The following is a 10,802-nucleotide window of genomic DNA, read 5'->3' on the forward strand; positions in this document are numbered from 1 at the left end:
ATTTATGATTTCTTTTGTTTGATTTATTTTCAGTTGAAAATGCTTATTTGTAGGGGGAGCTTTCGCTCTCTTAATTCTTTTGTTCCCTTTTTGATGTTGTCAAAGGGGGAGAAATATTATGAGTATATTCTTTCTTGTTTATATGCATGATATATTATAATTTATATATTCATTTCATTTTATGCATATATCCTTTTTGTAAATTGTTTGTCATCATCAAAAAGGGGGAGATTGTTGGCCTTCTTGTTTTGATGATGATTTAACAAACAATTTACATCTAATATTATTTGTCTAGTGTTTGTGTTTTGTATTTATTGTAGATAAATAATATGTTAGAGGATGGATGGAATCAAGCTTTCATGATCATATCCAATGGAGGTTGGCGGAATAGTGGAGTGAAGCAATGCAATTCAAAGTTAAAGATCCAAGTTCAAGCTTCATCCGCAAGATTACCAAGTTGAGCTACAATAAATATCAAGATCAAGCTTGGGTAATGTAGTTTAGGTTATATATTATGTGTGTTAGTACTTTAAGCTCAATCATATATACACACATATATTTGGTTTCTGTGCATATATATAGCTATATATATATACATACATGTATTTTGGGTTTTTATGTTTATATATATGAAATTACATATTTCATACTCTATTGTGTTTTCGTATATATTGCATAGAATATGCAATTTGTAAAAATATTGTATTCTTTATTTATGGACTTAATAATAATCATATACATCTTTTATTAAGTCTACAAAATTATTTTGTATTGTTTCAAAACATGGTTAAGCTAAAATGTCAAAACTCATATGTTCACATTTTCATGTTTTGGACTATTTTGCAAAATGATAATTTTTTATAAATGGGAAATGCAATTTGGTAAATTCTTTTTGTAACATGTTCATTTACATGTTTATATACATTTTCCAAAGTTTCATTACTTTTGGACTTCATTTGTTATTTTTAACATATTTTTAAAAGTCTCAAAAACTGTTTTCAAAACCTGTATTTTAGCATGTATCTGTTCGCGGTCGACCGCCACAGTCGACCGCCACAGTCGACCGCCGAGAGTTCAGAAAATCAGTATGATTGTTTATGGCTCGTGGTCAACCGTGGTGGTTGACCGTGGCTCATCCAGAGAGTTTCGCGGTCGACCGTCGCGGTCGACCGTCTATTGTTATGAGCTGTAGTTTTGCTGTTTTGTTGCTCGTGGTCGCCCGCCGTGATCGACCGCCGAACTGTCAGATCAGTTCAACGGCTAGTTTCTGAGCTGTTTTCTCTTGGGCTTTTTGGTCATTTTGATTGGGGTTTTTGGCTGAGGTTTTGGGAGGCTATAAATACCCCCTTACTCTCACCCTTCATAAGTAACAAAGAGAATGTTTTAAAAGAGGTTTAACAAAGTTTTAATTAAGGGTTTAAGTTTGTTTAAAGTGTGTTTATAAGCTTTTAAGCATTTGAGTGTTTCGATTTTGTGAATCAATTCCACAAGAGCTTGAGGAGATCATCTATTGAAGCTTGAGCTTCCAACTATTCTCCCTCCACCTCTTGATCTATTGAGAAGTTTTCTAAACTCTTATCTAGCTTTACATTTGCTTAGTTATTTGATTATCATTCTTTTAAGCTAGTTTTTATATTAAGTTTAGATTTAAGTATATTATCTTATTGTTACACACACCCACATTGAGCTTATTATATTCATATATAGTATATTTGGGTTGGTGAGTGTTGTAACTTTAAGTGTGAGCTTACATTGAGTTCTCATCTATTGTAGAGAACAAATCATTTGTTATATTGTGAGATTGTAAAATTTTCGGTGAGCTAGAAAACCGAGTGTGAGGAGTAGACGTTAATCGGTGAGCATTAAAAATCGACATTGTGAGAGTGTGAATTGTGAAGTTTTCGGTGAACTAGAAAACCGAGTGTGAGGAGTGGACATTGATCGGTGAACGTTGAAAACCGACATTGTGAGTGTTTGTGAACGTTGATCGGTGAGCGTTAAAAACCGACATTGTGAGGTGTAAACGTTATTCGGGTGAGCGTAGAAAACCCGGTTGTGATAGTGAATTTCTCCCCGGGAGTGGGGAGCGGAGACGTAGGACGGAAGGTCCGAACTCCGTGATCATTTGATTGTGTTTGAGTGTGCTTTGGCGTTTATTCTTATTTGTGCTCATTGATCATATCGCCATTGTCTCATTATTTAGTTTGCCCACAATCTAGTTTCAAATTGTTTACCATTGTATTAGTTTCATATCCTTGCATATATATCTCATAGTATATCTCATTGCTAGGATATATTCATTTGTTCATATTACATATTCTTGCTCATAATTAGTTGTATATCTATCTTGCAAGAATATATTTATTAATAAGTTTTAATTGACATATAATCAGATTAGATTAGCTTAAGACCCTAATCACCCCCCCTCTAGGGTCTAACAGACTCCTCTAATTAGTCAAGAAGGGGTTGTTGTTTTATTAGTCTAGTATAAGTATTGATGATTAATATAAAACTAATGGAGACATTAATGTATATCTTATCATGGTTTAGCAGTGTCGTCGGCCTTACGGCCAGTTTGGTATTGTTAGGGCTTATAATAAGTGATTATAAAAGTAGCTTATATTAATAACTTATATATAAGCTGTTGAAAATAGAAGTTTGGTAATCAACTTTTAAAAACTGATTAAAAAGCAAGTAAGGTGTTTGGTATAATTGTGCTTAATAATTATTGTTAAAAGATAAAAGATATATATTATATATAAACTAAAAAAAATAGAAGCCGCTTTTAAAAGGATTCCTAGGTTGCTTCTAAAAGCATCATTTAAGGCATGATTTGTTAGGAGGTGAAGTAAGGTAGAGTAAGGAACAAAAAAATGGATTTGTGTTTGGCAGAAAGTTTTTTGAGGTGGAAATAGAGTAAGAGGAAGTAAGGGTAGTGACAACACAAAATAAACTAAAAAGTAAGAAAGAAAAGAATGCCCCCAAATTAAGACGACACAAGAGAGGGAAAATGAACTATATATAAAATCATATATCACATCTCTCCTCCATGCCAACCAAATATAGAGGTTTAAAGGGATATCTATTCCTCTATCTCATTGTACCTCCACTTACTTTACTTTCTCTGCTCAAACCCTCTACCACACGAAGCTTAAAAAGCAGCAGCAGTTTTAATAAGCATTCTAAAACAAATTCACCAAACACTATTAATGATTACTTTCTGAAAAGATAAACAGAAACACTCTAAAAAATAATACCAAACTCGCCTTTATTTTGCACTAGTCTAGTTCTAGTCGACCATTGCAATTCCAATGTCATTCTTTGGCTCCACACTAAGTTACGCCTCGTTTAGTATGCGAGAATTGACTCAAATGAAAATAGAATGGAAGAAGGAGTGGAAGGGAATGTATGTGGGAATGGAATGATCGTTCTCATTCTCTTGTTTGGATGCATTTGTAGAATGAAGTAGAATAAAAATTGCACTCTCATTCCCATGTTTAGTATCATTAATTCACAAGTGAGGATAAAATCTTATTTTCTAATAATGTCGTTATATAAAGATAGATTTTTAATAAGATAAAAGTAAATATTAACGATAACAACTAAACAATTTCATTTATGCATAGGTTATATTAATCTATCTATGTGTTATACTAATGCACATGTTATCTCTCAGGTGTATGTTCTGTTTATATTTTTTAAACAATGCTCATTATTTCTTAGTCTTAAAAAATTAAAGAAAAATAAATAAAAGAGTACCACATCTTTCATAGGTCCAAAAATAATATAAAGAATGATATCCATAATCCAAAGTTCTAGATATATAAAATAACTCATTTGGTAAATTATCAAAATCACTCATATCATAATAAAAAATCCATAAAATAATACGAACTAAATTAATAAGTTATGAAATAGCAAAATGATATACTAGCATAAATTGCCAATTTAAAATTGCCTACTTGCATATCGCCTCACCCATATATTCTTCAAATCATCAGTGAGTGTGAAGAACAAATCCAGTAAATCACGATTAGTACCAATCTCCCCTATCGTAGTCAAACATTGTTCCATAGGTAACTTCATATTCATTACGTATTCAGTAAACCTCTTTTTCTTCTTGGTCAAAGCCATTTCATCTAACCCATCCTTAATTAATTGGCTCGACCTAAAAAGTTCACTTCCTATATATGCAAAAGATTCCCTCCTTATCTCGAATGACTCTCTATCCTACGATAACGTCTCTTCCTTTTATGCTTGGAGGAAGCTTCACCCGTGTTCTCAGGTATTACCTCTTGAGAATGCGACTCGGGTATATCATCAGCACCAGTATCATGGCTAGCCTCCCTATCAAATTCTGCTATAACATCATATAGGTGTTCCATTCCCTTTCCTGTCGCTAGATCCTTACCAAACATAATAGATAAGGTATCAAGGTGTGGAAAAGCTTTCTCCTTGAATTGTGTAGTATTTTTGTGGGCCTACAATTAAATTTGTTTTAAAAAATCAATAGTCATAAATTAAGAAGATACTAGATATAATAAAATTAACATGCTAGATTAAAATTTAAACAACTAAATACCTTTAGATATTCATCCCATACTGCTTTTTTAACAGTTATACATCGCTTCATTTCGTCCCATCCAAAACCACTGTAGTTGAGCATATCAAACACAATACTGAATTGTATATTAAGTGTTTTCATCATTGATCCAATATGCGGATTAGCCTTTAACCTCGAATTGGGTAGTGAAATAGCAAGTAACCTCTCAACAGCTTTATAGTGTCCAAGCTTAAAACCACTATCAGCATTGTACTTTTCTGTTTGGTGTAACTCTAACAATGCATCAACCAACTTCTGATCTTCCTCAATCGTCCATGTTCACTTATTCTTTCCAGGTCATCGTTGGTCTTCATGATCCATTCCTGAATAGTTTATAAACCATATAATGATTTTTAAATTTACATCATCACAATAGTTTTTAAATAAGTCTTGCTTTGATGATTAATGAAAGTAAGCATATCTTTTGGTTTGTAGCAAGTATAATGAACTTATAACTTGTGAATAGAATTTGACCTTTTTTCATGTTTGCAGATATTTGTATACAAAAATATCAATTCATAGTAGTTCTTATTCCCAAATGATTTATGAGAGTCATGTATACTAAAGATGACTTTAAAATGAGGCCAGTAACAAAAAAAAGCATAATAATGTTAATTCTAATTAAAATAAATGTCAAACAATTTAAAAACACCATGATAATATTTACTTGAATATTAACTAATAAAATAGTACTAATGCCACGTCATCAATGATATCCTCTGATAAGTTACTCTTCTTGCCCTATCCACTGGTTATACCTCAAATTTGTGAGGTTATCTCGACATGAAGTCCAAGCTGTTGTAGTTTCAATTATGGTGATTGAACCATTATTAGCCATTTGAGTTGTTTCCTCAATAACATCAAGACTCTCTTCAAATGGATCAATCTCCATTTCTCTCCTTATGTAATTATGTAGAACATAGCATGCCATGATTATTCTATTTTAGGTCTTTATAGGGTAAAATGAAGGATTGCGTAAGATCCCCATCTTAATTTAAACAATCCAAAACATCTCTCAATAACATTCCTAGCCGATGCATGTTTCATGTTGAAAAACTCCCGCATAGTTGTAGATTGGTGTCTGTCTCTCCATTCGTTCAAGTAGTATCGTTGACCTTTGTATAGGGCAAGAAAACCTTCACAATTTGTGTATCCAGCATCAACTAGATAATAGTAACCTACGATTAGACATGTCAAAATTGTATTTAATTAAATACTAGGGGAGGTGATGATTAATAAACTCAAATAAAGTATAAATTATAAGTAACTTATCACATGGGACTTTTTACCCATTTCTTCTAGTCATTGCTTCCCGAAGGACTCTACTATTGGTAGCTGACCCTTCCCAACCGGGTAATATATATGACCTCATTTGGTAAAGGGTTAAGGAAGAGGGATTAAGGAGAAGAATTAACATAGTTAACCTACTTGATAATCCGAAAGACTAAATTATTAACTAATTATATAATTTTTATTTTAGCCATTGCGATCAATTTTAGTATTTGGGAATAACAAGAATTTTGACTACTTTCTTTATAATTAAAATAGTTAACTCTTAATCCTTCTAAATAGGAGTATTAGTAAACCCTTTATTTTGAGGGGTTAACTCATTTTAATCCATCTAGAGGGGTTAGCTTAACTCTTCTATATTTTTTATGTTTGGCAAATTATGGAGGGTTAACTCACTTTAACCATTGTATAGATTTTTTGTGCTTGACGGGTTAAAAAGAGGTTAAGTCTTCTTAACCTCTTACTTAACCTTTTGCCGAACAGTACCTATATGAACTGCATGTCTTGAGAACATACACCCGAAACATTTGTAGCAATTTCACCCTTTTGTGTTCGATACCTAGATTTTTCCTCCACGGCTGCCCTCACCCTTATGTAAGTCTCATCTAAAGCTCCAAGACAATTCTAGACATTAGGGAAAATTTAATGTGTTAGATTACTTATAAAAACTGATAAATACAAATGCTACTTATATTATAGATTACCTTAAACCATTTCCACCTCGCATCTGTTGAGTCAATTGGCACTCGCTCGGGTTTCTTAATCAAAATATCGTGTAGACGTATCATAGCGTGCAACACATGAGTAAAATGCCGACTAATAGTTTCCCTAAACATTGGAACATTTGTTTTATGACTCTGATCTTCACATGGTGGGCAAGGATACAATTCCAATATGGTACTTACCATACCCATATTAGCTTATCAGTTAGGAACACAGATACAAATACGTCTCTATAAACAAATGTCATATCTATATCCGCTAAGATCTGATATAGATACAGAATATGCACGCAGATATAGATAAAATTGAGGAAAAAAAATATATTTCCTATGATACAAGGGGTTCATTAATGTGTTCCATCTGCAAATCTAAAATTAGATCTCTTGATCATCAAAACTAGTCTCAAATCCATTAACTTAAACATTAAAACTAGATCTCTTGATCATTAAAATTAGTCTCAAATCTATTAATTTAGATATTAAAAAAGTTATAATTGCATGCTCAACATAAATTCAGATATCTTGAATACAAATCTTCATATTTTCTTGTGTAACCACGTCCGTAATCATATCCTATTATACATAGATTTTATATCATATTCGATATAGAGTTCAGTAAGATCGAGATACGGATATTTCGATTCGATATAGATATTTTGTGCACGTCAGGTTTTTTCCTTGCAAAAAGTACTGGTTTTTGCAGGTACTTTACAAAAACGCTATTTTTCACCTTGGAAGTGACTGTAGATAGATAATGACAGCGGCATTTACTCCCATGAATCACATTTCCAGATTCCAACAAAAATCTTCGGAAAGCACATGTTCCAAGGCTAGGAAAGGACGGTTGGGGTTATTTGTCTTTTCTATGTACTTTTTGACTTTATTCTATTTCTTAATTTCTTAATTAAATCCCTCTGTTCTCTCTCATATTTAAATCCCTTCTCTCTCTCACTCTCTCTTATTTCCTTTTCGCTCACTCGTTCGTTCCCTCCGATTCTATGAGATTCCCAATTCGAAATCTCTCCCAAATTTTCTATTAATTTCTAGGGTTTATTTTATTTTAATTTTCTCTTAACCTAATCTGGACTAGATGGATTTGGTCCAAGATGGCGAGCTTGACCTTGATTATTATGCGCGGATCATGGAGGACGCCCAATCCATCGATTTCTACTTGAACGATTCCCCAAGGTTCAAACTTTCCATTCCTCGTCGTATTTTCTTTTCCTTTTGAAGTTTTAATGCTGAACTACTGTCTATGTGATGTATTGATCTTTCATCAAATCGAAGCAAATTCAGTTTGGTGTTTGAATATGGTTTTGATCCTGGGGTTAGAATCATAGTCAGAAGAATTGGCTTGAATAAGTTATAAGCTTGAAATGTGTTAAAAAGCAGCTCTAGATTTTGCATGCCTAGAGGTTGAGTAAAAAATTGTGCTTTTGCTGTGGATTGGTTTATGTAAACCTTTCATTTGATTGAAATTGTTATATTCGTAAGAATAATGCTTATGCCATACTCTATTATAAGCGGAGAATTGTTATCAATACACACTAATGCATTAAGTCATTCACTATGTCCTTTTCAAGTTCTATGAAGAGTTTAATTTAGTAATTACTAGCATTATTGCACTTGCAAATGCACATGCACCAAATGCGAAAACTTAATCATCCTAAATTTTATATAAAAGGGATAGCAAAGTTTCATCGAGTCACATAAGATATTTTTATGGTTTTTTTTTCATTGGAGATGAGTTATTTTGTGTTACGTTATTTGAAAGTGGGTATAACATAAATTCACTTTGATTGGTAATGTGATTTTAATAGAAGAAAATCGGCCACACCATAATTTGGTGGATTATTTTCAAAATATAATCCTAAGAGCACTTTAAGTAATGTTAATAAGAAGAGTATGTTTCATATTTTATCTTCAAATTATCGTATTTAATTATTTATGACCAGCATATATAGATTTATTTTGCCTTCTGATAATATTTCAATCATATGGAAATTCTAGTTATTGTATTTATATTCATTCATATCTAATAATTTATTTTAGAAACGAACCTATTATATTTATATCTCTTACAACAGGAATTGTGATAGATATTTAATTAGTAAGCTCTAATTATATACTCACGTTAGAATGTTCTTGGAGAAAAAAAGAGAAAAGAAAAGAAAGGAAGAGAAAATTACCTATATACCCCTCACATTTCCATTGGGATGTAAAATGTCATTCAAACGTTTTGTTACCCACTAGTTTTTAATTAGTAAGCTTTAACTATCTACTCATCTCATACTTTAGAATGTTCTAGAAAAGAAAAGAAAGGAAGAGAAAATTACCCATATACCTCTCACATTTCGACTGGGAAGTAAAATGGCATTCAAACTTTTTGACACCCCACTAAGTTTTTAATATAATAGTACAGATAGTATTGACGTTGCTGAATTTATCTTTTGAAATAGTTTTGTAAATTATGCTATTCATTCATCTGGATGAATGTAGATTGTATTCTTGTACCTTTTGTTTTTTTTTTCAATTTTTGCTTCTTTTATATGTTTCTTGTCAGTCAGGATTCCCCTTCCACTCTGTGTTATTTTTCAGTGTTCTCTTTGCGTTGCCATTTCATTTGGAAGTGGACTGTAGTATGGCTGTAACTATTAATATTGTAGCTCTTGAACTTTATTCCATTTTTTTTATTCTATTTGGTGATTAATTAAGTGCCAGGAAAACATTTTATACCTAATAAAATTATTACAAATAAGAAAGAAATCTACCTGTAGCTCTTGGAAAGTTCATTTTGTGTTAATTTTCCACATTGCTGCATTATATTTACACTTGTATTTTATTCCAACATATTGGAAGGTGAGACAAAACAGGAACACTGGGTTCCAAACAGATGATCAATTGAAAAAGAATCTAAAAGATCATGTCGAAAAACTGATAAAGCATTCCTTGTGAATCTGCGAAATTTGTTATAGTAGTTTGTTCTTCTCAGCAGATATTTGGAAGTCATAACACATCTTTGTATTGTTGTTTTACTTGCAGTCCTGGTGCAGAATTTGATTCTTCTATTGCCAACATTAGTACCCAAGCAAATGGTACCCGGAAAAGGTATTGTTTGCATGTCACCCTGTAAACAATATACTTACTCTGAAAATATTGCATAATTTTGCCCAAAAACTCTGTTGGTTTACTAAAGGATCGAGTTAAGGCTGTATTTAATAGGCAGTGTCACTGCTTTGCACGATGCTTGGCGTTTCAAATATTTTAGCTAAATTTTTTTTCTTTGTACTAAGGTCAAGAAGATAAGCCAAGGAACTAGGAGATATGTGAAAATTTACAATTAAGCTGGAGCTGTCATTCATTTGTACCAAACCTTAGCTTTGGTTGCTTCAAATGTATTGTGCTAATTTTCAGCATTTTTCACTTTGTTGTAACTATTTAAACAGGAGGTTTGCTTTAGGTGTAGGTTGATTCAATTATTTACTCTGTGAAGGTAATTATAGAAACATTCTTGTGAAGGGAATTATAGGAACTTCATTCCATTTATTTCTGATTTCCAATCAAATATCAAATTTGCTTTCCATATGTGATTGTTGTTGAGTGTGACAACACTTTTCTATTATTTTGACATTGAACTGAGGGTTAAATGCCCATTGACCACCTGAAGTACCGTTGTTTTGAACTTACTATCCCTGCACTCCTGCAGATTAATTGTTGCAGGTAGATCCCCGGGTAATTTTTTTAACAACCTGAGTGAAAATTCGGAAGAAATTGTCCATGGGTGAAATGCGTGAGTTTATCCCAAGGGTAAAAGAGTAAAAATTATTCAACCTGACATATATCTGCAACAATGAAACTATGGGGGTAGTAAGTTCAAAACATCAAGATTATAGGTGGTATATGTGCAATTAACCTTTGAACAAATTGTCGTTAATTTTTTATTTCGAAGGCAATAATGTGATTCATTGTATCAGAGATCGTGATGAGCAGACTGTTAAGCAGGGATCCAAAGCCTGCCGCGAGAAAATGCGGAGGGACAAGATCAATGAACGGTATGCATTTTTTCCAGTGCTCTTATCATAGGTTGTCTTTCCTTGTCAGTTTAACTTTACATTTTGAATTCATGCTCCAATCTGTAGTTATATTATTTTCCATTCATCTGCGAATAGGCAAAATTTAGGCCAGAA

General features: G+C 32.4%; 1 protein-coding gene across 1 annotated transcript in view; it reads left to right on the top strand.

Annotated features, from left to right (window-relative positions):
• The window catches only part of LOC109837520 (transcription factor bHLH104-like), a 33,613-nt gene continuing 30,363 nt past the window's right edge, over positions 7,553–10,802 (top strand). Inside the window, exons 1-3 of the mRNA XM_020405801.1 lie at positions 7,553–7,803; positions 9,658–9,723; positions 10,590–10,667. Of these exons, the coding sequence (XP_020261390.1) occupies positions 7,706–7,803; positions 9,658–9,723; positions 10,590–10,667 (242 nt within the window). The 5' untranslated portion in view covers positions 7,553–7,705. The remainder of the gene's footprint in view (positions 7,804–9,657; positions 9,724–10,589; positions 10,668–10,802) is intronic.

This window comes from Asparagus officinalis, chromosome 4 (genome assembly GCF_001876935.1).
Source record: "Asparagus officinalis chromosome 4, Aspof.V1, whole genome shotgun sequence".
Taxonomy (NCBI): domain Eukaryota; kingdom Viridiplantae; phylum Streptophyta; class Magnoliopsida; order Asparagales; family Asparagaceae; genus Asparagus; species Asparagus officinalis.